General features: G+C 39.6%; 1 protein-coding gene across 1 annotated transcript in view; it reads right to left on the bottom strand.

Moving 5' to 3' along the window:
• The window catches only part of LOC102206054 (neural-cadherin-like), a 366,907-nt gene that overhangs the window by 123,425 nt on the left and 219,628 nt on the right, over positions 1–23,854 (bottom strand). Inside the window, exons 19-26 of the mRNA XM_005726436.2 lie at positions 21,124–21,244; positions 20,881–21,043; positions 18,592–19,260; positions 16,752–16,943; positions 15,001–15,444; positions 14,528–14,858; positions 12,902–12,995; positions 8,253–8,437 (exon numbers count right to left, since the gene is read on the bottom strand). Of these exons, the coding sequence (XP_005726493.2) occupies positions 8,253–8,437; positions 12,902–12,995; positions 14,528–14,858; positions 15,001–15,444; positions 16,752–16,943; positions 18,592–19,260; positions 20,881–21,043; positions 21,124–21,244 (2,199 nt within the window). The remainder of the gene's footprint in view (positions 1–8,252; positions 8,438–12,901; positions 12,996–14,527; positions 14,859–15,000; positions 15,445–16,751; positions 16,944–18,591; positions 19,261–20,880; positions 21,044–21,123; positions 21,245–23,854) is intronic.

The raw sequence follows: 23,854 nt of genomic DNA, 5'->3' as shown, positions 1-23,854 counted from the left end.
CTTCAATCCATGTCTCACCGGTGTCCATTTGGTCTTGTTTATCATCTTTTTCTTGTGGCTTTGCTTTCTTTTCTGCCTGTTTGGTTTGAGCAGACATGGTAGGTTTTCTCAAAGGCAGTTTGCATTAATTGTTTGGCTGTTTGTTTCTCTTCCACAGCAGGAGAATCAGGCTGCTTCTCCTAGCATGACATCCCAGAAGTCCTTTTGTTAACAATTTTCTAATCTAGCAGATTCAGATTATAACTAATAATAGTCACAATAGTAATAGTCACCTAAATGTGATGGGTTTGGTTACACAAAACTCAAGGCTTTGGTTAGTTTAGATTACTTTGAAATATTACCACATGAAATGACTTTTAAATGTAAAGGCTGTTTCATATATGTAATCTCAGTCAGTCTCAATGTGTTTAACCTTTACTAATGGAATTTCAGCTTAAGATCTCAGAGAACTGCAAAAATATATTTCAGACTTTGGTTAACTCTTAGATCTTCCAGGGAATTTTGAGCTTAAGAAGGCAAATGCTTAAAAGGAAGGAATATCTTTGAGGCCAGAGTCTAAGCAGGTAGAGCTGTTAACAAAAACATTTCAATTGTGCAAGTTAACATGTAGATGGGAGCCAATACACAAAGGACCAGGACTAACAAACTGCTCTACGTAAGAAAACCCAAACTAATTTCATTGTTATCAGCACTACGAGACTCAAAGTTAATCTCACAGAGAACGAAGTAAAAGAATGCACACACACACACATATATATATATATATAAAGGGGTGGGCAGGGTGATTAGGTTTGTGAGCATAGAGAAGGAGACAGAGCCTAGGCATTAAGAGACAAGACAGGGGGCTCAGAATGGGCTCAGCGGATACAACGTGAGGGATCGAGGCTAATGTCAGCTCCCATCAGTCAGTCCAGAGGGAGAAACAAGGACACAGGCAGACAGAGAGACAGTCAGGAGGGATAGGGGCTGGCGGGGGGAGAGGGTAGTAACTCCTAACGCAGTGTGGCAGCCTTTGCACCTGGCTTTGATCCAACCTCACAACTGACTTCTGCTTTCTCCTTCCCAGAGGCTTCATTGGAGGCGGTGCACAGATGCCCTCCTGCCTCAAGGCTTGTGATTTTACACAAATAAATGGTAAATGGACTGCGTTTATATGGCACTATCCTAGTCTTATCAACCACTCAAAGCGCTTTGCACTACATGCCACATTCGCACACACACACTCACACAGTTTATTCTATCACATATTTGGCTGGATCTGAGGCGTTTATACGAGATTCAGTATCTCGCCCAAGGACACTTTGATATGCGGGGAGGGAGCCAGACGCTCTAACTTCTGAGCCACAGCTGTCCCTTAAATAGACACAAAAGGGCCAAATACTTACTTTATATGATGAAGTTTTATATGAATAACTGAGACAAAAGAATGAGAACTAACTGTGGCTTTGTCTTTTTTGCAGTCCTTCAGAAGAGGTCAAACAAATGAGGATTTTCTGAAGCCCTCATGATTACTTGTAAGATTCCAAGAATGTTTTCTTTAACAAAATGCTTTGATAAAGCAAAACACCAAGGAGAGGCTGGTGGCATTGTATCTTCCATAAAAGACAAATGCTGTAAATGTTTTGGAAATCCTGATTAAATCTAGTAATTATATAAAAACACACCGCTTTTTATATAATTACTAGATTTACCGTTTTTCTTTCAAACATAATAACACACAAAGTATTAATAAGGACAAAAAAAGCATATTGTTATTTAAGCACATTTAAACATAATTCTTTGTTGGCTTCATTGTGCTCAAAGTCATTATTTGTCTTTATCATAGCCACTGAAATACACGATTAACTTCAAGCTCTCATACCGTATATGAAAAATCAAAACTTCTTGTGGATGACTGACAAAAAGTTCTAATGATTTCATGAATTCTAAACCAGCTTCAGTTCAGGACTCCTTTCAGTGATTAGAGGAGCAGCTGAAGGGAACAGAAGGTAAACTTTCACACTATCTTTCCCAGGATCAGAACAACAAGGTTGAGTTCAATCTCTAGCAAGCCAGACTTTTCCATTTGACCACAAGATTACAGTGCGCGGCTTATCCGACTGACCTATGGGAAGAAAATAACAATCTCCGTTATCAAATGACTATATGATGAACAATCAGCAGAGAAATGTTTGCCGCTTCCTGCTCAAACATCAGACAAAGCATGCAATTGACTGAACAGAGCTTCCTCTCACAGCTGATGCTTTGAAGCATCAGCTAGATCCTTGTTTCGACTGTGCTCTTGGTTAATTGATGAGAAAGGCTGAAATCAGAGGTGGAGTAATCCTCTTTTCATTTTAGGGAACCTATGTGTGACGCAGGTCTAGTTTTCTGGGAAGCGAGACTCTTGAAGTATGTAAGAATTAATAATAGCAGCAAGCAGCCACAGCCGCTGTGGAGTACATGCTGACAGGGCTTATTAAGGTGCTGCAGATATGTCTGAAGCCTGATGTATAGTCCTGTGTTGAGCTGCCATACAGCCCATGCCATAGTGGGCAACGTCACTGCATTTATACTTGTATACTGGTGTGTATGTATGGTGCTGTACAGTGTGCACTTTTCTGGGAACGTGCTGATTAGGGCTGCAGTGTAGTGTGCAAATTTATTACCTATAATATACAGTTTTCCTGTCGTATAAGAAACATAATAAATGTTCAGCTTAAAAGTAAAATAAAATAGATAATGATTCAATATAACGACCAAAATAAACACACAAATGCATTTCAGAATGCTGAGTGGTGAGACTTGCTTCGAAAAGGATTTTCATTCCACTCACTGCCTGGTAAATGCCCAAGGGTCACATTTACTAAGCGGTGCAAAATAGCGTGTGAGTGCAATCCCCAAATAGTTTCATGGTGATTGACAAAAGTTTTGTGTTCTAAACAAAGGTGCAGTCAGTTCATTCCAATGACATGTCAAATCTGCCAAGAATCCCGCAATTTAGCACGAGGTTGAAAACTAAGAGATGATATTTAGATATTCTGGCAGAAAGAGTTGTTATAATAGAAACAGGCTTCAATGTAGGACTGTAAGATCTATGACAATATTTGGACATTGGGCTCTGTAGCATTCTTGTATTAGGACAACATATATCCTTCAGGGGACAAAACAAATTGGAAACGTTTATTTCTATACTCTGAGTGAGCACAGCTTCTGCGCTGTCCATGGTCCTGAAATTATAAGCATTTTATTAATTTAACATTTTGCTGTTTATTTAAGTGTGACAAAACTTTATTAAGGAGAAATATCTTTGAGATTATAAATGTAAATGGATTGATCAGACAGGTTTGATGATAACAAACAAAAAACAACAACCTCAAACTATTTCAATACATAACAGGGCTGCTATTTAGACTTCCTATGCCTGATGTCCATCCAGGGCCTGAATTTTTTTCAAGGTCCAACGTCAACATTTTCTCTCTGTTGTTTAGCCAACTTGCTCTGAATGTCATCGTACAGGCTGTGAAATTCCTGTCACAGAAGCCACAGTATGTTGAGAAGAACACGATGCCAAAAAAACGAAGATTTGGATGTTCTTTGCTACTGCTATTGCATGGCTCCTTTTGGTTGGAGCTTCCAGGTCATTCCTGACTTCACTGAGCAAACTTGCAATTAGATGGCTTGGTAATCTCTACATTTCTATCACATCTCTGTCTGGCATTCCAAATAAATTGACCCGAGTGGAGAAATGCCTCTTCAAGCACACACATCTAAATCTCTGCTATGCCTCCCCCGTTTTTTTAAGGGCGGTAAATGCCGGTGCAATTAGTAAAACATTTTGCAAATGTGAGTGAAGCAATTTGCTAGATTGATTTAAATATTTTCCTCCCTTTATTTTGCATCTATATATGCATATGCAAGAGGGTCAGTTGCAACTATCTCACGTGCAGTCATCTCACTACACTCTGTCTGAATCGACTGTACCTTTTCTTCATTTTTCATCTTTAAATGCTAAACATCTAAACACTTAATGTGTAATAGCATTTTCAGTTTTTAAATTTAAATTCTTCCAGCATAAGTAGAGCCAATCTAATGATATCAGGTTTATCAGCTCTTCAGACCCTTTAATTGGGGAAAAAAAGTCATGAGTTAATTCAGAAAATGGATGTGGAAGTGTTGTTAGCGTAGCAGCCTGCTGTATGAGACCTCGTCACCTTCCCTATCCTACTTATCTGGTTCATTAAACAGAAAATGCACTTTCATGATTGAATTTTAGTTATTTTTTCGTGGAACAACAACCTCCATTCACTGGGGCAGCATTAGATGACTACAGTGTGATCAGTGAAAGAAGTCTCCAGAATCTCACATATAATAACAAACTAATATATCTTCCCAATTTCTGCATATTGATCCCACAATACAGGCACCCTGGAGCGTAGACAGACGTGAGAAGAGAGAGAGCGAGGACTTTCGCACTTCTCAACAACGCATCTGCCAAAGGACAACTCTCCTGGCAGGAATAGTTTATAAAGTCCTCATGTTTGGAAAACTGCATCAGCTGGTTTTAAGCAGTTACTCATCGTGTGTTTCGCACTCTGCTCCCCCCTGAGCACCATGCATTTTACTCTCTGCTTGTGTTATGTGGACATTTCAAGGACTTTTTGTTTACTACATTTTTTACCTTTCCATCAATATTGAGAAATGGAGCAGGGGGACTGAGAGGGAGCCTTAATCTCAGCAAGGCAGATTTAACTAGTCCTTTCTTTGTGCACCCTTATTGAATTCCACATTTGTTCTTGAAATGGGATTTAAAATGTCAAGGAGGGTGTAAGTAATGCTATAAGTAGAATATTTTCATAATCCTTGAGACTGTGAATCAATGAGAGTGTTTACTTCAAAGCACCAAAAAAAACCTGGAAATTACGGTTGCATATCCTACACACAAACACGCACACACACGCACACACACACACCTGTGTTGCCAGTGTGCAGTCTGCAACTCGAGATGATCTCAGAGTCATTAATCCTTGTATTACATTTTGTTATGAAACCACTAACTTACATGTTTCGCGAGTTTGCTCCTTGCTGAACTGCAGGTTAAAAGCATTTGAGTAGTTTTGACAGAGTATTCAGAGTGGTGTCTGACACTGGTGCTCTCTGGCTCTCAATTCAAGTCCCTATGATAGAACCAGGGTCTATTAAATCAATGCACTCTACAGCTAAGAGCCCTTTGATGACAGTGGAACCATTTAAAAATCTTCAGTGAAGGCGCACCCTACAGGGAGAAGTTGCTGACAAATCTAAGTGTATTTTTCTAAATTAAACGAGTGAAAATTACAAAAACAAATAACTACATGGAGACTTTAATTGTGCAATTATTTCATTTCAGTTTCCATTATTCATCTTAAAAAACACAGTCTACGTTTCTACAAATATTGGAATGTGTGTGCCAGCTGTTCTCCACCGTGCCTTCTCTGTGCACATTAATTTATCTCAACCTTCTTTTAGAATGAGAAGAAAATCCTTTTATGCTCGACTCTCGCTTCCACACTTTTCTTCCTTCTCTCCCTCTGCTCTCCTCTCATCTTCGGAGAGCATCCGCTGGCCTCTCTGTCTGCTTCTATTTCAATATCTCGGAAATCATAAAAATCCTTCAGCCATGTCCCATTTCTCTAAAGCGAATTTAATTCTGAGCAGACAGCCGATGTGCCGTACATCAGGTAATGATGGATGCTGCTGAACATGTGAAGAGAATGTGCTGGCTGAGCAAAACCTCGACTAATTATTTTACCAGCATAAGTAATGGAAATAGGCTTCTCTGTGCGAGCACTGACAACAACTGAGATCCCACGAGTCAGACGAGAGGAATTAATAATGGGCGTAATCTTTCACTTAAAAAAACATCTTTACCTTGGAGCGTTGGAATTTTTGGAAACACTGGAAACAAACAGTAATCAGCCTGCATTCATTTTGTATGCCTGGAGATGAGTCTACAAATAATGAGCATATTCCTCAAAATATTATTTAGTTGGTATTAATATAGGTTTTACCTGTTGCTGTAGGTAATGTAGAGTGTGACTGTCACAGACCATCAATCAGAGCGAGAAAGAATGCAGGCTGATGACAAGTGCGAAGATGGAAATGTGAGCTTGGTAGGTCATAATGAAATGTGTCACGTACTTTGATATGTTGTAACAAAACTGATGCAACTTAGTGGAAAATTAAAAACCCCAAAGCTCAAGTGTAAATTAGTCAAGTACAGGTTTTTGCAGACTCAGAAGCATATGGATTTATAGTCTCTTTAGGGGGAGATCAAGTTAATACTCTCCAGGGTATAATGTTCACAGCTCTAACTTAATTGTGATTTACAGCATTCTGCACACATTGTCTCATCTTCACTGAATTTATTCAAGACAGGAAGTATGGTGCTGGACTGGGACTTAGATAGCACCTTTCTACTCTGCTGAGCACTCAAAGCTCTTTCTACTGCAGGTCTCATTCACGCAGTTACACACATTCATACATTGTAGGGCTGCCACAAACGATTATTTTGATAGTCGACTAGTCACCGATTATTTTTGCGATTAGTCGACTAATCAGATCATCATCCATTGGACGTAAAACGTACAGCTTATTGCACCAGCAGCATCTGCTCTTATATAACTATCATTAGCTTACAGCTTCAAGTGTGTAAGGTCTGTGCTAACTAACAATAAAGACAAGATGATAGTTTATTAAATTTTAATGAAATTTGCAGATTGTTTCGGTGAAGTTTAATAAACTCCTTGCTATCTAAAATATAACAGGACACCGGAGTAAATTCTCGAGCATCTCACACTTCTGATAATCAGTTGTCTGTTTGACGTTTATTCAGCTGTGTAAAAACTATAACTTTAATCTCAGCCAAACCGATTTACTCAGGAACAAATAAAATACTAAAAAAAGACAAACAATAACATGTTTAAGTTATCTAAGTGACTCATATATGTTTAACCTGAGTAGCGAAAGACGGCGGTGGGTTTGAAAACGATTTGCCGGGAGTCCGGTGTTCTCACGGCTCTAGTTAGCCTTGCCCCCGGCTAGCTATCGAGCTAGTGGGTAACAGACGTCTCCGAAAACGTCGGAGCGCTTTTGAAAATATGTGGTGTCTTGATAAACTGAGCAGATATTTGAGGTTTACACAGCTACATTCTCACCTGAAAATATGTTAAACGTTTATTTTGTGACCCAGAATGAATAATAAGAGTAAAGTTAAAACTAACTAGCTGCCGCCATTGTTGGAAACTGAGCTGGGGTGCGCTATGAATTCTGGGACAGAGCTACTTCTTCTTCTTCGGGGTTTAACGGCAGCTGGCATCCTTGTATATGCAGTGCTGCCATCTTCTGTTTCAGTCCGTTATTACACTCTTAAATCCTGCTACTTATTCCTGCGTCTTTTGGGATCTTACAAAGCTTCAAACGACGCGTCGACTATTAAATCAGTCGTCGACGATTTTGATAGTCGACGTAATCGTGACTAGTCGACTAATCGTGGCAGCCCTAATACATTGCTTCTATGCCTAAGTGCTTTCTAACATTCACACAGGACTGATCCCCTGACTTTCTGATCGGTAAATAAGTTGCTGTACCAAGCCAAAAAATGCATATTTACTGTTTTATATACTGCATAATTAGTGAACTATTAGCTTCAGAGACAGTGACAGAAGTCATTTGTACCTTACAAATAACAAAAAACCCATAGATATTTCAATATCTGGTCATTACAAGATTTATTTGACCAACAGCACCAATCCAACATACTTTTGATCTTCGGGTCACAGTTACATTAATTAAAAACCAGATAAAAGACAAAATATAGAGTTTGTGGCTGGAGTAAGTGGAGAACTTGATCCCCCAACATTCCAAATGGTGGACAACTCACTCCATCTCATGAGTCACAGCCATTACCAAAGTCTAACACGTTTGCCTAATCCTAGCAAATCAATCCACACCCCTAACCTAAACAAGCTGATTAGAGAATTAGAGCATGCAATAAATTTGTGCCTGAGAATTTCATCTTTTATTTCTCAAACAAATGTACTGAATATGATACAAAACACATGTTCTTGCTTTGGCTACATGGTAGGTTGGTAGACCTTTTTTCCTTTTACAATATGTTTTGGTCAGAAAGTCAAGAAAGTTACTTTCAGACGCTACGAGAACTAGTGAACTACTCATTTGGAGGCTCAGACAGCAGGGAGCATGTTCACGTGTCACTGCAGAGTTAATCTTACCTGCCAGGCGAAGTGACCCCGAGTTGTAGATGGCGTCATCTCGGAGTTCCCTCACGTGTACGGTAACAGTGGAGACAGCATCTGGCCAAATTCCATCTGACACCCGAACCTGGAACTGGTAGGTGCCTGGTGGGGCGTTCTCTTTGATGATCAGGAAACCAGTTCGCTTGTTCAGAATAAAGTAACTGATGGAAAGAAATAAAACACAAGCACCCAAATCAGAAAAGGAACCCATTCAGATGCTTTTCTCCCATTTCACATAAGACGAGCGGTCAACAGGGGTGATGAAGTTTGTCACCCTCATTTAACTACACATGAAAACCTGCCTTTCATGTATTCAGCCAACATCCCTCAAAAGCAAGCTGCTAACCGGTGCAGTTAAATAAGAAGTAATTACTAGTAATATAATGCATTCTGTGAAGGTGGAGGTCATTCAAGTAGCTAACAAATGCACCAACCTCCTAGCTACAGCTGACACAATCACCTAAGACTGAATGATGTGTTTGCAGCATTACATTTCAGTGCAGGTAAACACGGTGCATTGACTGCGCTACACAGTCTCAAGCTGCTGAATCTATATGATTCACCAATGGAGAGGCACTGATCACATGGCTTTATGTCTTTGAGAGTTTGTAAAGACCTGTAATTTTCAGTTATCAGTGGGTTAAATATCTAACTGGAAAGTATGACTGAATGCCTAATGTCTATGGTTTGTATAGTGTACAGCACAGGATTTAAAGAATTATGTTGTAGTTCATGTCCTTAGGTAGCTTTAATCCGATGGAATGGCAAATATACCAAATAGCAGGAACTGGAAGTTGGATTCTTTATTTTAAATACTGGCAGACTCGTTGCAGGCTGGCTAATGCTACAATCACACTGGGGAAAACAGTGGCTAGAGGGAACACACAACTAAACTTGTGACCTTGTTGTTTTTGAAATGGTGAAAACAAAACGAACCAGCGTTAAGACAAAGTCACCCTGCTATCAGTTCATGATTGAATGGTTTTAAGTTGCAAATTAAGCAGTTAACCGAGATAAATCGTCAACAGTGGAACCTCCTTCTGACTGAGGGAGTCGGATAGTCACCCTCTGGGCATCCAGCGCGTCATCGTAACTGCTTGTAAATTGTCACTGAACGTAGAAATATTAAATACCACACAACTACTGATTTTCCCCAGTCATTGTCCTCGTTTTTACTTGAGTGTGACTGGGCCATATACAAATTTCTAACATGTTTATTTGCTATGATAAGAGGTAATACTCCAAAAAGGAGTTATTAGATGCCTCAAGAAAAGTCAGACTTTAGTAAAAGCTTTAGAAAATTTAAGGTTTTCTAAATTGTAAATAACATGTCATGGAGAAGGCAGTTGCAACAACTACACACGTTGTTAAAGACATTTAATGTCATCATACCAAACAGAAGTGATGATGTTATTGTTGTGATATGTTAATGTATTAATTTTAATTTCAATTCAGGCTAGATTTTTTTTGTGCACAACGCAGGTTTTCTGTGCGCAGAGACTGTGCCAGCAATGCGCAATTGCGCACCCGCGCAGCTTAGAGGGAACATCGGTGACAATGGTATTCAATTTACAGAAATGTTGCAAGTAAACATAATCTGGAATTTCACTGATTCTTCCAACATGATTGTTTTGGTATGCTGCTGGTACACAGATCAGCATACCAAACTGTGATCTCCTATATACAAAACTGTTACTCTAATATTACGTAAAAAGTGTGAATTAATGAAACAGTTTATGAATATGTTGCCTAACATAAAAGCTCAAATTATATGCACACTTTTTCCTCTTTCAGTTGGCTGCACTTCTGATACAACTGTCCAAGCTGAAGACAAAATAAATATTCTTTCATCCCTTTCAGCCTGGACTTTTATTCTGGATTTTAGTGTTTACTCTGTTAATCAATTGCCCTCTGGGACAATAATAGAAAGTGAGCAGAGACGTTGCATTAGGGAGAGGGAGGCAAGGGGGAAAATGAGACTGACTAATAGGCACAAAGACATGCAAGGAAGCAATTTTGCTTGGTCCTTGTCTCCATGCTCCCTTTGTACAGTAAATGAGCTCATTCAAGTTTAATTAGAGAGGAAATCCAAAGCAGAACCTTGGCAAATCAAATAATAAACCACTTGTGGAGACAAGAGCTGTTTTAACTCATTTTACAGCACATGCTGTGGCATTCATCACGTCTTTGGTCTAGCACTTAATTCCAGGATTGACATCACTGAAAGACAATTTTACTGTTTTAACTGGTTTAACTATCAGTGGTTCCTCATTTAGTACATCTGAATATGCTGAAACCTGATTCTATTGACCCTTATGTGAACTATTTTGTTACAGGTTGTTTCTGGTGCCAACACTTGTCTTTCTTCTGGTGTCTTACCATTTTGCACAATGCTACCCCAGATGACTGTGTCTACATACACATTACATAAAACGTCACCCCATCTCTCACCTAGAGATCATTAACCCAACTCAAACGAGCAAAACTGAATCATCCCTGGACTGGCAGGCAGACCAGCTGTATGCTGGAATTAGTTTGATATCTTAGTGCTTGCATCACCACTTCAGGTGTCCTTAATGTGGCATGAAAATGAAAGAAAATCACAACTAACAACTAAAATTTAATCAAAACAAGTAATCCTCCAAGCTGCACAAACAGCACAGGTCTCTCTGTGTAGCCGGCTGTGCAAAACGTGTGCCAGGACCATTGACAAAATATAACAGCTTCGACAGCCTTACTCAGCATACTTTGTATTGTTTCATCAAAAAACACTTTAACCAGCCCTAGCTTTCAATTTCAATCATCTATTCACAACTTTAAGACTTATTTCATTGGTTCTGTTTGTTCTGTTTGGCTAATGATTTAAACTATTATCTTGTTTTATCATCTGTTTATTTTAGAAATTCAAAACATTTTAACCACTGGCCATACATTTGGCAAAAAAGTGAGTTTTTATTTAGAAATCATGCTAAAGTAGCGACTGGATCATCCTAGCACATCGTCCTATTAGTTATTGCTTGTTAGACAAACTGTGATTACATATATGTTGGTACCCCCGTCCAGAGTATGTTTGTACTCCTCCACTTTGTGGAAAACATTGTTCCACCAGAACATTTATTTTTTCCCCCGCACTGTTTAGCTAAACAACGCAGTAGAAAACAGTAGAACATCCACACCCAAACACTGAAAATGCTGTTTGGTGAACTGAAATAGAAACACACAGTATTCTGCAGAGGTCTTGAACCTCCTCTCATCTCCACCACATTTTGCTTGGAAAAATGGGAAACAGATTTAGTCTGCAAACATACATGTATAAGGCAAAAACAGAGTTTGCACAATTCTAACAAGCTTAAAAGTTGGTATTTGGTATAACCAACATGACTGTCAGATAATGTTCATCTGCTGCAGATGTTTTTTACGCCTGCAACTCTTCACCCATCTTAAGGATAAACTGACAGACTGCCAAGACATGTGAAGTTTTCAGCTTATAGCTTTTTGGGAATCACTTTATTGCTGCAAAAATATTCTTCTACACCTGTCAAACTGTGTTACATTTGGCATTTTTTTTAGACAAAAAAGAAAATGGGAACAAATTATGCATTTTTGCAACAGGCTGCTATTCACAAAGTGAGTCCTCTGCTTAGTTTTCTAAGAGACACAACATGTAGACACAACATCAATTCATCCCTTAAGTTAGGAGCCACTTTTATGTGGCCAGGTACAAGGACTGGACTAAAAATGAGTGAAAGAGCAACCAGTGTCCAATGTTACATGAAAGCCTGTCTAATTTTATGCAAAATATGAGACTTTTGCACAGAACTCTAAAAGCAGAGGTGAGTGCGCTATAGTATGATATGTATTAAGAAAAGCACAACGGTGTGTTCTGAACTTAAGTCGGGTTTGAACCATGAAGAGATGAGAGCTGTCGTGAAGTTCTGATACCTTATATTGCACCCAGTCCTTCATAAAGCCTGAACTCTGACTTTGAGAGAAAAAGTAGCAAAGTTTGTCATTTTGAGTTCAACACAGCATGAAAGATGAAGACGAAGGTGTCATAGGGTACCGGAGTGTCACTTCGGGACTCGTCTGTGCATGTGTGTGGGAGATTGTCAAAGTGCGAAGCGTTGTGGCTCAGTGTCACTTTTAGCAAGTGAAACTCTCAAGCAGAGTATTGGCACAAACAGAACATCGTCATCCGACGGCAGGAAAACACACATGCATTAACAACAAAAATGGAAAGAGAAATTGAGAAGAGGCATTGAGGAAATAGAATCTGAGGAAGAAAATTGGACAGGATGGTAATGGTAATAGAAAAATAGGATGGTAATAAACAAAGATGGATATTTCGCTCCGGGAGTTGTTGCTTTGCACTATTTAAATGTCTAAATCAATCTAACGACTAAAAAACAAGGAGGTGCCGCTGATTAGCCGTAAAAGGCAACTTGGTTCAGGGTATGAAAGAAGTAATCTGGCACACAGAAACTCCTGCATCACTGACGTCAGGATGTTAGACATTTCTTGGAAAGAGTAGATGCCCTGCCATCATTCGCACTCATTTAAAATAGCTTATGACACATTTCTGATTAGAAACTGCTGACCCATTGAATTAATTTGTTTTAATTTACCTTGGCACATGTCCTTCAAAGACATACGTCTTGTTGTCCCAATCATCTGGGTCAGGAGAGTAGACCTTTCCGAGCACTGTAGTTGGCATACGGCCTGAAAAGAGAAAATGCATCCGTTAATCAGTCTGCGTGAGAATGATTCAGCAGCACTAAATATGTCGGAGAATTAAAGGATAACCCTCTGTTTTTGCTTTTGCATTGATATATACTGTACATGTGTTTAAGTGTGTGTGCTTCATGTGTTTTACATTCATTAGAATAAAGAAAAAGTGGAAAAGCCTTGAAATCACAACACTACAAACAGTAGCTTTTCAAACACAGGAAAACAAAATCAACAATGTACAAACATAGTGAAAAACAGCAGAAACAGCAAAATATCCAAAGACACTCAGGTCTCAGCAAAACTGAGAAGTGACATTGCAGGTGACACTGGGAGAAAGAAATGCAAAAGAGAAAATGCTGTTTGAATGCATAATGATTATAATCAAGTAGAAAGAAGTGTTGTTGTCATTACTCTTTCTCCTCCAATTCCTCACACTGTACCATGTGGGAATTATTCACAGGGTACCCTTCAAAATTTAAAAGGCAGACCTTGACATGTTGAATTTTAGCTGGATTGTCTTTGTGAAACTTAACTTTTGAGAAGAGTTCAACACCACTGAAATGTGCATTTGTAGCTCTGAATGGCAAAAGAAGATGAAGCATTGCTAATCCAAGTGCAAGCATATAAACAAAAGCGACGTACTGTACCTATCAACAGAGAGGCAGCAAGGCCTTAACTGCCTGACGTGTACTTCTAATGCATAACTCAACCTAACTGACAACGCAGTGTGCCGTGAAGCCTGTGTAAGTCTGAAAACTACACGGACGCTTTCTGGGACCAAAAATCTGAGATTCACTGCCTGAGTTCAGACAGACCAGAAACGCAGTACGCTGTCAGAGAATAAACATTTAAAGTGTAATTAACTGTGTGTCAAATCGAGCACTATTTGCCTTTGTGACCCTTAGAACGGCACCGTGGGAGTCACGGCAACTAAATAGTGATCATGTGGGGAATGATGATGTAGTACAATGGAAGAGTTGAGGCGGAGGTGAAAAACACAATAAACACAGTGTGTGTGTCTGTTTGTGTGTTTTAATTACTGCTCACTGATTAGGAATTAATTAGCTGGCACTAAGAGAGTCACCTACAGAGAGAGAAAAGTTTGAGGGCAAAGTTCAAAATGTGCTTTAAAAAGTAGATGAAGGCTGTTTTATTAAGTAGATGCTGGTTGAGCGACATTTTAAAACTTTCCCACCGACCTCCGTCTGTCAAATAATGTTAAATTCACAAAGAGACAGACTTTTAATTTGACAAAGTAAAATAAAATCACCCTAAAGACAAAAGGGAATTTTCAAATAAACCCTCCAATCGGTGTCGTGCAGCTAATCTGTGAAGGCCAGAAAAAGGTGGTTTTGCCTCAAGGACACCCAAGCTGATTGTTGATAGCACAGAGTCGGGCTGGGCAGATACCTGGATTTAAATGTGAATTATAATGACTTCCAAATATTATGAAAACACACTAATTGGTGAAAAACAAGTACATTTATGCATTCAGTTGTACTTTTTCACCACCGCCTACTCACCCCTGTGACTATTAATGAAAATTTTCTTCTCCCCTGCCACGTGTGCATGATCATTTTGGTCACCGATGGTCACAGTCAGGGTGCTGGTCACCGTCTTGGCTGGACTTCCACTGTCACTCATAATAATAGGAATGAGAAACTCTTTCTGGCGCTCGCGGTCAAATGTCCTCAAAGCTGTTAGTGTGGCTGTGCCGTTGAGATTGTCCTGAAGGTAGAAATCGTTGCTGTAGCGATATTCAGGGGGGACGGCAAAGTGGAAAGGAGGACCATTCTCAGGCGAGTCGTGATCCACAGCTTGAAGGAGGGTCGACGTTTGGTTCAACCTTACTACCTAAACAAGATGAAAAAGGATGAGGGGTTGTAGCTTTGTTCACTGAAGATTTTTTAACCACACAGTCAATCATTATCATTTGCTTCGTCTTTATGAAAATCTATACATAACAGTACAGTATGCTATATGGGATTAAACCTACCTGCGGTCCAGACACATTCTCAAAGACTATTGGAGAGTACGCTGCTTCAAACTCTGGTCCGTTATCATTCACATCCAACAGAGGCAGCTGAACTGTGGCGCTGCCTGTCAGAGCTGGAACACCGTGATCAGTCGCAATGACAACTAAGTGATGCTGGGGTATCCTTTCCCGATCCAGAGGCCGAGCCACTGACAGCAGACCGGACTGATCAATGGTGAACAGACCCTCAGGGTCTGAGTCCTCTGACAAGCTATAGGTGATGTCACGGTTCTGGCCTGAATCAGAGTCGCTGGCTACTAAATGGGCCACACTGGTTCCCACAACAATGTCCTCAGGTAGTGGAGCAAGTGACATGAAGTGTGGAATGAAGACAGGAGCGTGATCGTTATAGTCCTCCACCTCCACCACACAGTGCAGAAGGCTGGAGAAGTCCAGGTCTTCAACCTAAAACAGGAAGCGCACAAATATCACACACATGCATAATAACAAAGATCATGAACTCGATACTTCTTGTAATTAGAGCCAAAATAATTTCACAGTGCACTAAAGAGTTATTGTTATTGCAATTATTTTCCCGAGCAGACTTCCAAGTTTCCAGAGCCAACAGCTTACCTAAAATAATCAGACAAAAGCAAATAAAGACATTAATTTTTTTACAGAAGAAGTGTCATGCCACGAGATTTTTGCATCACTTTGACAAAGTTGTTATTGGGATGTGGCTTATGGATTGTTTGTTTAGGACAACAAAAATGTTGTTGCCCTTAACGAGGTAACCAAACAAGAGTAGAGTTTAATTTTAATTTAATTTTAAGAGGTTAAGGAGGCGTAAAAAGAAAAATATTAAATCAGAGTATGAAGCCAATTATTCACCATTGGGAAAGTTAAAAACATTAATTAGCATGTTGCAGTAGTTTCTGTGAGAAGCTTGACTGCAAATATCCAAGGAAATACACAAAAACCGCAATGTTAAGAGTAAAAAGGCTTTATGTGACACAACCAGTGTAATTTGGTTGTATTTTTGTAACTTCTAAGAATCAAAGAAAAGAATTAAGACTACTATATGTAGGAGGAAGTGTTTGGATTGGCTCATATCATAAAGGAAGAGCAGCTTAAGTTGTCTTCAAAATGGCCAGTTCGAAAGCATTGGTGAATTTTTTTAAATCATCAATTATAAAAAAGCAGATAGAGGGTTCCCCTTGGTTCCTCTGGGTTCCTCTGGGTGTGCAACACTTATATCCATTTATATCCTTTTAGAATTCGAGGTTACTTTCTAGCAACTTTCTGTCAGTTCTACCAGTATAAAAACTTGCCTGGGGGACTTTTCTTATTCTTATCTGTAACTGATATATGACACTGACACTGTCAGACTGCCTTTATGCTATTGTCTTCACCTTCACAACTCTTTACGTTAGCTGTTGATGGAAGGGCTGACAGGTTGGTTTAAGAGATTTATGATCATTGCTTACAAAATTCTAAAAGCCTGTCCTCCCATCAGTTTTGACAAAGCTCAAAACTTTCCAGGATTGTTCTGCATGTGAATGCAGCCAAACTTTAAACGCTGATTAAAAATCAATTCATTTCTAAAACCTTAAATTCTGTGTAATTTTCCATCTTCCATTCACATGTTTCATACTGTCAGCTGAAGGTTCACATGACTATTATGAAAAGGAATCCAATGAATTAGAGAGAAATCTGAATCAAAGTCATTTTCAATAGTGAAAGCCTTTGTAATTGAAATGCCTTCCACATACCTTCAGTGTCAGGTTGAACCTCTGCTCGCTGTGCCGTTCGTAGTCCAGACGTTTCTTAAGCCGCAAGGTGCCGCGCTGCTCCTGCTTGTGACTGACCATATAGAACTTTTGCTCTTGGTCTCCAGACACAACACTAAAGGTCAGCTGGGCGTTTTCACCAATGTCCCTGTCCTCTGCTGCAAGATCCAAGACCTTAGAACAAGTTACAACCAGCAATTACATTGTGTTAGGGGAACTGGCTATTTACATTTTTGACAATAAAAAAATAAAAAGCAAAGTGCTAAATCTCCGAACAATATGTACAATGTAGTTACGATAAACATGGACGTGACTGTCTCTGCACATTTCTGACAAGAGCAAATTATCCATCATTTTCAATATGATACAGGAAAGCTTGCAAAAATAACTCCCGACTGTGTTCATTTGTTAAGAATAGGATTATCAATATCCCTGCCCCATCCACACAGAGGACTTCCCATGATGCAGTGCAGTATAAAACTGAATTGTACTGAAAACGTTGACATAAAGGCCCATTTAACAATGGAATAGCAGTTCCCTCCTCTGAGCATCTATCTCTCATGTAAAACTGGTGATCAAGAGTTTCTTGCTTTTCTAAGACAACCCTACTGCAAACTAGTTCCACTTAGGAAAACAAAGAACTCACCTCTGAACCTATGAATTTTGAGGTCTGATTAAAAGTCATGGCTGGTCTAATAATCTTCTGTAAGAAACACGAATGAAACCTGCAGCTTGTCAGATGAATATTAGGTGTTAAGTTTTAATGTGAATTTAATTTCAAGATTTGTGAAGATACCAGAATCCAATCATTCTCATAATGCACGAGCCATTCAGCAAGTTTGATTCCAAAAAATAATTATATCTGGTCACAATGGAATGCAGCCAAACTTGCATGTTTTCTTGTTATTTATTTTTGTTTTTCAAACACACTAATAAACAAATTACCACAATGTTGTAGTTCTGTGCTTGTTGATGCCTTTGGTTTTATTGTTTCAGATCTTTTAGTGTCAGCTAAAAAAGGCGACACTAAAAGATCTGGGATGATTTTGTTGCAGATGTTAAATATAGGAATTGTACCAGCAACTATTCCAACAATAGGAATTGTTGGGATTGTTGCTGCTGTTGGACTCGATGTGCAGCTTGCCCCTGGTGTGGCCAAAAAGTATAAAAGTATAGAACCTGCCAAACAAAGTTGAAGGAGGTTGGCTCTGAAACACACTCATAAACTGAGTGGTTGTAATCATTTTTGTCCCTTTCACTGCTCAGGGACATTTTTCTTGCTGTATTAAAGCTGCAAAAATTTTCTGCGCAGGAAAATGTTTCGTTTTCTGTCTGAAATTAAAAGGAGAGGAAAAAATGATTTCTGAAAAACGTGTTAGTGTGTAAACACAATAAAGAAAAGCCATTATGAAAAATGCTTCATGTTGTACTTGAACTCAGGTCCTTCAACATACAAGAGAGTGAGTGGTAATTCTGACACTAAGCCAACATGAAAGAAGTAAGAGATGGCTGGCTGTCTATTCTGAGTTGAAGCACACAGTTCTGAGGCATGAATGGCCTATCTATGAAAAACGGTGTGAGACTAGTTAGAAAAATAACTGATAGCATATACTGGGAATGCTGCTTTGCAACAACTCCACCAATAAGAAAACGAGCAGTGAGCTGTCTTCGCCAGTGTGTGAATGTGTGTGTGAATGGGTGAATGACTGAATGTAGTGTGAAGCGCTTTGGGGTCCTTAAGGACTAGAAAAGCGCTATACAAATGCAGGCCATTTACCATTTAAGGAGTATTGTTTTTGTGATAGCAACACCAGCCACCCACCTCTGCATTGGGCTCTGCGTTCTCAGAAATCCTTGCCAGGCAGGAGTGATCAGTGAACCTCGGAGCGTGGTCGTTCACATCTTTGATCAGAATAGTAGCAGTTCCCGTTCCTGCCATCCCTCCCCCATCCCTGGCTTCTACCACCAGGAGGTAAGACTCAACTTGTTCCCGGTCTAGCCCACCTATGCCTACAGTGATGGTGCCTGTGGTGGGATTGATGGTAAACATTTCTGAGAAGGTGGGGACTCCGCCCAGCTCCGCATTAGTGGCATCTAAACTACCCACAATCCTGTAAGAGAGCACAGCGTTCTGCCCCACAGCTGAGTCATCCAGGTCGGTCGCCGTCATTTCCATCACCGATGTCCCTGCTGCTGAGTTCTCTGCTACTTCTCCGTGACAGCTGGGAGCGCACGTGAAGATGGGCGCGTTGTCATTTATGTCCCATACATTGATGATGACATCTGTGAAACCCGTCAGACCTTCGCCGCCCTCATCTGTGGCCAGGACAACGAAACGCCAGACAGCGCGCTCCTCGCGGTCAAGCGTCCGCTGGGCATAGATCTTCCCTGTGACCTCATCAATTATGAATTCACTGTCTGCACCTTGGCCGTGGAGAGAGTAACGCAGGGCCTCCTGGTCAGCGTCCTTATCTGGGTCAGTTGCCGTTACCTACAATGTGAAAGGCACAGTGAATCAGGCGAGGCAACAATCTTACAATCATGGAGCTTTTACACCGTTGCTGACTTGGTTGTGATATCACGACTCACAGCACTCCATAAGTGCCCTGTGCAGCTTTGTACTCTCTGGTATTTAAATCTGGCAAAGGGCCATCTTTTTAACCCCAAGCCTCACCTTTCCTCCCCCTCTTCTGTCTGCACATTTCGCTCATCTTCAACACATTAGCAGCAGTAACATCAGGTCAGGCCAAAGTTGCTTTAACTTAACACAGTAATTGCAGAATGACTGAGAGCAAAAATGTATGTGTGCTTCTACAGACGAGTATTAAATCCACATATTAGAGACATTTGTGAAACCCAAACTTGATGTGTACACATGTACAATTTAATAACCCACATAGTCAACAAAACTCAAATACCTCCTTCAACATAATCAACAAATATGCAGTTAAACAAAAGAAACAGTTTGAGTTTTACGTGGGTTTGTAAAAGGGAAATGACATCAGATTTACCTGTGTTACTGTTGTGGTCTACCTAAGACTTTCTATTTAGACATCTTACTCCTCCGAGGACCAGAGAGCGGTAGAAAATAAAATTCTCTTTTTCTTCTGGCAGCTGTTAAATGTTATTAAATTAAAAAATACTGCTTAATATTAGCTACAGGCGCTGGTTAAAAAATGTCTCCAGTTGCTTCTTTGAAGAGAACCTGTTATGATCAGTATCAGCTGCATATTTTTATGCTTGGGCTATACCAGAGTAACTTTGTATAATTCATTGTTTAAAATAACCCTCACTTATTCACCCCCTTAAGTTCACCCTGCGTCTAAAACAAGCTGCTTTGGCTCATCTCTCTTTAAGCCAACTTTCTACTGATTGACATGGTTGGTGGGGCTTCGGTGCTAACAATCAAAGGTTGTATGAAGATATCTTCTCTCTGTGACATCATGCAGATCCACAAACAATAACTAAATAAATAAATAAAGAAAACTTAGTTTAGAGCAGCCAGAGCTCAAAGCAAATTGACTAGATAGATATGAGCTCATAGGAAGGTAACAGCAACTCGCAATAACTCATTTTATCAACCAGGATATGCAGAAGTGCATCTCTGATTGGTCAACAGCAGCAGAAGACACCGGGAGCCACTCCTGTCAGCTAAGAACAGGAAACTGAGGCTCACCAGAATTGGACAACAGAAACCTGAAAAGCTATAGCCTGATCCGATGAGTCAGTTTTCACATGGATCCATCCTGTCTTGTATGAGTGGCTCAGGCTGGTGCTGTGATGTTGTGGGGAATATTATCTTGGGTCTCTTAGTACCAACACAGCATTGTTTAAACAACCTTTGTGACATTATTTGCTGCATAGCCTCTACTCTTTTTTTGAGAAGCGTGAGAGGTTTAAGGGAGAGTTCACCTCAAACTTAAATACCGTCTTCTCTGTTGGCCTGTAGTGCTATTTATTTTCATGTTTGTAGCTCAAAGTGGCAAATAAATAAACTGACAAAACTCAGCAGCAATGCATCAGTGAACATATTTATGTAGAATATAGTTTATTCCTTCTCTTACTAGTCATATATAGATGAAGAAACAATACTAGTAAGCTTGGACTGTACCTGCAACACAAACACTGGAGAACCATCCAGCTCCTCTGTTACGCTGCCGTAGTACTCGTTAACAGTAAACACCGGAGCCTCGTCATTCTTGTTGACCACGTTTACTGTCACAGTCGTGTAATCTTCCCACTTCCCATCTGAAGCCAGAAGATGAAGCTTGTACCTGAACACAAGTTTCAACTTTGTCAGAGATGGACAATCGTTCAGCAAGCTTGGAGGATTCTTCTCTGAGTGTGTTCCTACCGTTTGTTCTGTTCGTAGTCCAGAGGCTGGGCTATAAAGATAGTGCCCACCTCTGGTTCCACATCAAACACCCCTCCTGTGTTTCCTGATGTGATCTGGTACCGCAGCTTAGCGTTTCCACCTGCAAACCAGTGTAAGGATGAAGACAAATTAACAGTGACAGTAGAAATAAACCAAAGTATAGTAAGTAAATCTTTTTGGAGCTGTAGAGAGGAAAAGTTATGGAGTTTAGTTTTTGTATTTGTAAAAAGAAAGAGCTTTGGTGAAGGCTTGATCCCCCACGGGCTAGCAGTACCCATTTCACTCGGTACTGCTGGTTTCTGCTAGACCCAAGATCTGTCTCAGTTAACAGGGACAGACAGCAGCCTGCTTTAGCTGACAGAACAGAATTCAGATACTAAGTCTTAGATCTGAAAAGGAGCCAGCGTCCGTCCTGTAAACATGTAAGAATTTCATCCACGTGACAAGAAAGATATTTTAGAGCCATTCACAGAAAAGAAAAAGGCTTTACGGTTACCTCTGATTCTAACAATTTGATCACAAAATAAATTATGACCTTTACCAACAATACAAATAGATATGTGCCAATTATTTCTACCAATCCTTCCAAACTACAAAGAAATTCACTCATTTTTAAGAAGAGAAATTTATGCATACTGTTTATTCTTCAAACTGAAGACTTTAAATCAAATACTTGTTCTTCTTTATGGGATATTTAAAAAATACACTTGTTCACTAAAAATAATTAAAAAGTGCAGCATGCAAATGTACTACTAATTATTCCTGGATGGATCCCAGATACTTGATCACAAAACATCAATTATCAATCAGAAGATTATAGCAATCCAGCCTTTTAAGCTATTAAATCTGACAACAGTGGGATTTAAATTGCTTTTAAGGGCATTAACATTGTTACAAAGCCAGAAAACTGCAAAAAATACCAATAAATACAATCCATCTCCTAATTGTTGTTGTTAATGTTATCTATTAACTTTCTATGTCGTAGTAGAAGTAGTGTGTATTGCTTGTGAGCGTGGATGGGAACAAACTGCACAAGACATCAAAGTAAGTGTTAGGCCTTGGGTGCTCGCCTCTGTCAGTGCGCCCCAGGGTGGCTGTGGCTACATGTAGCTGCCATCACCAGTGTGTGAATGTGTGTGTGAATGGGTGAATGACTGGTTGTGTAAAGCACTATACAAATACAGGCCATTTACCATTTACAGCCCATTCAAGTAACATTGCACTGAAAGCTGTTTAGTGGTTTTGTATAAATGCCGAATTGTGGATATTTTCTTAATATCATAACTCTCAAGGAAATGACACTAAGCTCTCTTTTCAACTGAAGATGAATGATTTCCATGATACCGATGGTTTCGGAAAAGTTGTGTCCTAAAGAACACCTATTGTGCAGCCAAGAATAAAACCTTTCACCGTTAGCAGACTTACTGAAGTCAAAGTAAACTTATTGTCAGAGGAATGTGAACAGAATTCAGACAGTGGTGTTTACATTAACAAAGACGCATGTGGGAATTCATATAAAGGTAGCAAAATACAACAAAAGTGAGTGCACCCAGTTCAAGATCGCATAAAATGCCATTTATCAATATGTAAAGTACTTTTTTATGTGTCTTTTAAACAGAGTTCTAACTGTGCTCACAGGTCGTAGACACATGAGACAATAATTAGAAAACCTGTATAGACAGAAACCCTACAAATCTGCATTGTAAAAATTACCTCTGAACTTCAGAATTTTCTCAGTTTTAACCCTATGGACCTACATTATGTTTCCACACTGGAAAGAACTGCCACAATCTGAGCAAAATATTTGCGGCAGCAATCACGAGGTCCGGAAAGAGCTGTAGTACTACTAATCAAAAGTGATTTCCTCCAAATAAATAACGTTATGGGCAGTCTGCTACTTGTTCAATCATTTAAAAAAACAATACATAAAACAATAACTTCAGACTTACCAGGTCAACGAGTGCAAATAAGAGTTCGTATTGACCACAAACATGGCTTGTACAATTCAGAGTACAACCCACATTCAATCAGGCTCTAATCTATGAACGATCTCACTGTCAATTTAGAATCAAACATTGACCAACATGAATGTTTCTGGCAGCTTGCAGAGTTTAAATGACACTGCGTAATATCTTAATAGTCTGAGAAATAAACCCTTGCTCGTGCTTTGATGTAATACTTCAATACTAAATATTGCCAAAGAAAATGAAAAGAAGCCTGATGAATATCAGGAGCACATTCTTTGGTCAGATTACACCAGTGGTTCTCAAAGAGTTTGACCAGAGTTTTGACAGGTGGGGCGCAAATCACCTGGCAGAAAAGTCATGCGGAACTAATGTTTAACATCAGAATCACTTTTACGGCAGAATAAAGACATTTGCGTCAGTTATGTTAATAATATGTGGATCTGCTGCAACAGATAGCTGCAGAGTGTATTGAAAGGTGCGAATCTGTTGTCCGAGGTCGTGCCAAAGTAGGTATCCACGACAGAATTTGTTTCCCCTTCGTCTGGAGCACGCACTAGGCTGTCCAAATCACGGACAAACAGTATCCCACATTGCTGATTTTTAGTTCACAAACACCTCTGATAATGACTAACTACTCCTGATATTTTGGAGGTTTTAGCTCTGTACAGTTACAGAAGAATACAAATAATTATCAGTCAAAATGTCCTTGGTTTATTGAAACAATCCCGTCTGATAATACGTGA

The sequence above is a fragment of the Pundamilia nyererei genome, unplaced genomic scaffold (genome assembly GCF_000239375.1).
Source record: "Pundamilia nyererei isolate P.nyererei 1_Seehausen unplaced genomic scaffold, PunNye1.0 scaffold00019, whole genome shotgun sequence".
Lineage (NCBI taxonomy): Eukaryota > Metazoa > Chordata > Actinopteri > Cichliformes > Cichlidae > Pundamilia > Pundamilia nyererei.
The sequence above is the reverse complement of the archived record's forward strand: the minus strand, read 5'-3'. Positions and strand labels throughout refer to the sequence as shown.